This window comes from Calidris pugnax, unplaced genomic scaffold (genome assembly GCF_001431845.1).
Source record: "Calidris pugnax isolate Ruff unplaced genomic scaffold, ASM143184v1 scaffold89, whole genome shotgun sequence".
In the NCBI taxonomy this organism is placed as follows: domain Eukaryota; kingdom Metazoa; phylum Chordata; class Aves; order Charadriiformes; family Scolopacidae; genus Calidris; species Calidris pugnax.
This window is the reverse complement of record NW_015090865.1, coordinates 1,792,560-1,798,257: the sequence shown is the minus strand read 5'-3', so window position 1 is coordinate 1,798,257 and position 5,698 is coordinate 1,792,560. Positions and strand designations below refer to the sequence as shown.

At 43.1% G+C, this 5,698-nt stretch overlaps 1 protein-coding gene across 1 annotated transcript in view; it reads left to right on the top strand.

Moving 5' to 3' along the window:
- The first annotated feature begins 5,378 nt into the window (after window positions 1–5,378).
- Window positions 5,379–5,698, top strand: part of RGS10 (regulator of G-protein signaling 10) — a 21,656-nt gene continuing 21,336 nt past the window's right edge. The window contains exon 1 of the mRNA XM_014945406.1: window positions 5,379–5,441. Coding sequence (XP_014800892.1) covers window positions 5,411–5,441 — 31 coding nt within the window. The 5' untranslated portion in view covers window positions 5,379–5,410. The remainder of the gene's footprint in view (window positions 5,442–5,698) is intronic.

Genomic DNA, 5,698 nt, shown 5'->3' with positions numbered 1-5,698 from the left:
GTTGGACATAATTAAAAAAAACTTGAGTTTTTTTACTGCCCCCCCCCCCCATCAGTCCTAAGTACATACAGTCCAGAGAGGCTTAGAATGCTTTTAAGGCTTCGATGATGATTCCTTAATTCATTTCTAGTTGAATATATGAATATTTTTGTACCATGTCAAGTTCTTTATTGCTGTATAATTGGATATTGAAAACCATATTTCTTCATCTCAAGTTTTAATTCCTGGTGCTATTTTATTTTCTGAAAGCTGTTTTTGAATCCTGCAGGTACCCTGGAGGCTAAAAAAGAGAAAGCCATTTGCTTTTTTTTTTCCAATTTAAGGGCAATATGAAAGAAAAATAAAATTCCTTCACCTTAATTCTTCTTCATAGAACAAAATTGAAGAAAGTCAAGAAGTAAGATTAGTTTAGCAGTAAAGTTTTTATCAAACTTAAATATGCATTTGATACGAGGCTAATGAAACATTTTTACTTCTTCACTGTCAGATGCAAAGAACATAAAATTTTAAAAACATTCACCCACTTAAACTGCAAGCTTTGAAACACTTGGTCTTGCTTTTTTCTCAGTGCAATTTATGAAGAGATGTAGGTATAAGTAGGGTAAGGTAGGAGCACTACTGGAATTACTCAGCCTGTGGTTCAGTCTCTGCCTGTTCAAATGTTGCTGCTGGAGTTTTGCCGTCTGTATTTTGGCGTGTGTAAAGCTGCTGGAGTAGGAGGTATTGAGGAATGTTCCGCAAGATTAGGGATAAAAGTTGACCCTGTGAACCTCCTTATACTAGAAAGTCTTACAAAGGAGTGAGTCAGAACTTAGTCTCTGAGTTCAAAGTGAGGGGTGCTGGACAAATTCCCCTAATTTACTTAGGCAAGCCTGAAATAGATACAGTTTTCTACCAGAATTCTCTTCAAAGCTGTTTTATGCTGCGTACCTTACAGGAAGGGTATGTTTATATTTTCTCTGTATCTTATGAAAAGATTAAAGACATTGTTTTATTGTCTGCTCTCTTACTCTGGTATTTGTGAGTCTTCAGATAGTAAGTGCGTTTAGCTGAGATGTAGAAAACTTGGTTTGAAACTGAAAATGGCTTGTTGGTTTTAGGTTAATAGAATTAAATAGTGACTCCTGGCTTTGAACTGGAAAAAAAAATGAGCAGATCTTATCAACATCAAATCACATTGCTTTCTCTAAAAGGAGGCGGCTTAACCACACTAGTGTATTCTAGCAGTGAGCCTGTCACTGATTTGTGTTTAAACTGTGAAAACATAGGAGCTAAAATACTTCAATTAAAAAAAAAAAATAATCTGAATCCCTCTAGGTTCCCAATACTCTGTGTGCATTTCAGCATTGGCCGATTTGGAAGGAAAAACTTCAAAGCTCATCACTTCAAATTTCCCATTGGGAATGCTAAGGTGAATGTACATATGGTTTGAAACCTGGTTTTATGTATAGAACTTTTGATACTCTAAATAGTCTGTTTTTTATGTGTGTATCCTCCTGGATTAACATGCCTTGTGTTCTGTGGCCAGAATACAGTTTGCAGTGTGGCATCTAGTGGTCTTTTCTACTGTCACATCACACAAAGCTGGGTTTTGCCTGTCTGTAAAATGTGTACTAACGGCTCACTTTCTGCAGAAATTCATGTGAAAACATACCTGGGCAAAATGCTGAGCTGTTAGCTATAATCAAAAAGTCCTTTGAAAGTTGTAAAATTTATGTTTGGTTTTGCTTTCTGAATCTCATATAGAAGTGAGGATGAAGTGGTTAGTCCTTGGGTTTAAGTGAAAATGATTTTTCTTAGAAATCAGTACAGCTAAAAGCATGCTCATTTGTTTTAGAGATTTTTGAGAATATTTAAACATCATGTCCTCTGTCTTTTCACTTGTAAAACCTCATTGCCAATTATGAGCCAAGACATTTAAAAAAGAAAAAATAAAAATATTGCAGGCATGCTTTGGTTTTGACAGTGCAAGCAGGAAACTTCCAGCAGAAATGCCAGTGCACGGGCTTTTGAGTTGTACTAGTCTGCTGGAACCTTTCATGTGAGCTCTGTTTTTTCATAGCATCTGCTCTACCACATGCCCTGGCTAAAAAAAAATGGTGCTGGGGACAGTGATGCTGTGAGTTTTGGACTGAGTTGAGGGAGCCAGAGGATGTTTCCAGGTGCAACAGGGTCTGGTGGGGCAGCTGGAGAACATGCTGAATCGGCAGCTTTTACCTGTTAGAGTTGGAGCTGTTTGGAGTTAGAGCTGTTCCTCTGAAGGTCCAACTGTCTGAAGGAAACTTGGCAGCAGAAACGTTACTGGTGTCACCTCCAGAACAGGTGGCTGCAGCATAATGTAAACCAAGGTCCATGAATCTGGCCTCTGATGTATCTAGTAACACCTATGCAGTGCTGTGTTCTTGGAGTGAATTAGAGATACATTTGGTATAACTGGAAAATGAACTTTGCAAGTCTAAAATTAGATTCTAAAGGGGTTTTTTTTTGTGTAGCAGAGGGGAGTTTCCTATGCTGAAGGCCTCTCCTCGTTGTTAATGTTTCAGATTTTAAGTTCTTACAGTCATGTAAATAAGAAGTACCTTCACGGAAATCAATTGCGTCATGTTAGTGTAAATGAAATCGGGGCTTCAAATCATGAGTCAGGTTTCTCATAGTCTGTTGATTAGTTTTGAGTCTCTCAGCTGCAATTAGGCATTGAAATGAGCCACATTTTACGGATTTTTTGTGATGTTATTCATAGTTCAGTGTGTTCCAGAATAGATTTTTGCAATGGCAACAGCTGAGCACAACTGCTGCCGTTTCTTTTTCAAAACTAGCTATTGAAATTTAAGTCTACCAATAACTCTTCAGGATACAAGTAAAATTTTAAAATAGACTCTTTAATATCTTTGCCTGAAATCACACATTTATCAGGTGTATTTCTGCCTCTTTGGCTGTCTTGCACATTCTCATTCCCCCGCCCCAACCTGTTCCTACCAATGTCAATGGGGAAGTTACTGAACTTTATCCAAATTTAAATTTGTCCTCATTTAGGGTAATGAGGAGTCCAGGGTTTGCTGCCACACAGTGTGCTAACAAGTTGTGTATGTACAGAATGAAGCAGGAGAGGGAGAAACCAGGCTCACTAAAGTGTTTATGTTCAGTTCTAAGTGAACTGTACTGTTTGATCATTATTGAGTAGTGTTGAAAGCGGAGCTAAAAGCTGAACATCGAATATCATCAGATGGTGTGATTTTTGTTGACTAAATGTGTCTCTAAATTTCAGTACATTGCTATTTTCGTGGTTGACAGTTCTTTAGATGTAAGTGCAATGACTTGGTAAGTACTAAGAGTGCATCTTCTGCTGAATATTGCCCAGCCTGCTGCCTGGAGAACATGTGTTTGACAGCCAGAAGTTATCAGACAAACTCATGCATTGTGTTACCTTTGTAATTCTTAAAGGAATCTTTTCCCTGTGAAACTAAGGAAAAGCTGGTAAGAGAGTTGTGATGCAAGGTCAAAAAATCAATTCAAGAATGTATAGATTTGATCTGTGGGCACTGGCACCCTATGAATTGGGTCATAATTAAAGTTGCATGTGGCCGTATACAGGTATTGCAGTTTATTCGTGGAAAAAGACAAAAAAATCCCCAGTGAATGAACCGTGCCTGAGTATCTCCAACAAATTCACCTGGAAGAAAAATTCCCTCGTGTCATTACGTCTAATAAAGCACTGAATTTTAAGCACAGGAGAGAGCAGGACACAGGGAACAGCAACCCTGACGGAGCAGGCACTGGTGTGCCCATCTCGGGGTACTGTCTCTGCAGGAGTAGCCCAAATGCTAATATTTTCCTCCTGGCTTCTACAGATGGGTGTGTGGCAGCCTTGAAGGCTGGGTTTAGCAGTGTAGGAATGGAGAGCCGATGGATGGCTGGGCTCTGTGGGGCTTCTTGGAGGCACCAGCACAGGAACATGCACCGTGGGTATGATCTCTGGTCTCCCACCACATTCTCCTATTTAGTACAGGCTCCCATCTCCAAATTAATGAAGTTAGGTCTTGAAGGTTATTTGGTTGTGCTAGCAATACTAATTCTGAACATTTAAAGTCAAAACCTTTGGGTTTTTTTACCTGCTTCTTAAAGAAAACTGAAACCTGGTGGTGTCTGTTCTGCTTCAGTGTAAACGTACTGCCCTGAAATACCCGGTGGTGATGGATATGGCTGAAAAATCTTTTGGAGCTCACGTCTGAGCAGTCTTCTACTGACTCTGACACCACGTATGTTGCTTTTGCTGTGCCTGTCTGCCTGCCTCCCCTCTCCTGGCCGTGCCACCTGGGCACTGCTGCTGGCCTGGATTTGCCCCTTGCTCTTTCTGGTGTGTGATGCTCGCACAGAAATGCCAGTTGTGGTCCAAATATCGTTGTGCCTCTCGCACATCTGCTTGGAAAGGCCACGTGCAGCTGTTGAGCCGTTCCCTCAGCAGTGTAGCAAACTCTTTTTTTTTATTATTTTTCTTTTATTTTTTTTTTAATCCACAGTGAGAGCCAAGAAATCTCCCCAGGCTAACGCAGCTTTTGGCCCCGGTGCTGGAGGCGAGAGTCCAGTGGTGCTCAGGGCCAAATCACTTCAGCTGGAAGGTATTGTGCTGCTGTTTATTTTGGAAGCCCAGACGCAATTTATTCCTGCATTTAGAGCATTCTGGTGTCACCCATTCCCAGGAATGAAATGCTGGCCTTGTGCGTGTCCGTGGAAAACCTCCATACGTTTCAGCGGGGCGGGGAGCCCATCCAAGCTCCCTCTGCAAACAGCGCCCGTTATAAATGCATCGCTGTGTGCTCAGGGTGGGATCTGGCTTAGGTGGAAATAAAACAAGTGGTGACTTGTCTGCTAGCGGTGATTTCTGTGACTTTTTAGGTATCGGTGCTATTTCTAGTCATTTTCTGTCACTTTCTAGGTACTGGTGCTATTTCCAGTGGGATTCAAGCACTCCCGTTGCCTCCCGCTACAGTTGCTCTGTGTTCCCTGAGGTAATTGTCTGTCGAGGGCACACAATTTTGTCAGAATTGTGCAAATTTCTCAAACTGGCCATGTGTTGAATTTTTGATTTAAATATTTTGGTAAAAAGTTATTTCTGAAAGTGGAAACACCTTTGTTAACATCGCAGATGTGCTTTCCCTGTTGAGAAGTAATTCTTCCGTGCCTTGGAGAAGAGCAAAGGAGGAGAAACTCGGCGTGTCCGTTTTGGTGAGAAACTGCACAAATTGGTGAAGGCGACAGTCTCGGGGAAGTGTTTTGGCTTCTTCCACCTGCTCGGCGAAGACTTTCACGGTGCCTGGTGACCAAATGCTCGGTGGGGAGAGGGGCCTGGTGGTGTCCAGAGGAGGAGAGGGCTGGAGAGGTGGAGACTTGAGCCTGGGAAGAGGAGGGAGAGATGAGATGGAGGTGGACGAACTGGAATAACGGTGCTGTGGGGAAGGGGATGGAAGGGGAGAAGGCTGGAAGAGGGGGGCTGAGGGTGGGAAGGGGAGGGAGACGGTGCAGACCCAGCGTGTGGAGGCCCGTGTCCGTCAGGGCAGCGGGGAAATGCTGCTCTTTCCCCTCTCCTCCGCCGGGCCCGGCCTCCCCCAGCCCCTTCCCCGCGGGGCCCCGGGCCGCCCCGGCCTGGAGGGCGCTGAGGGCCCGGCGGCGGGCGGGCAGCAGCGGGCGCTGCCTCCCCCTC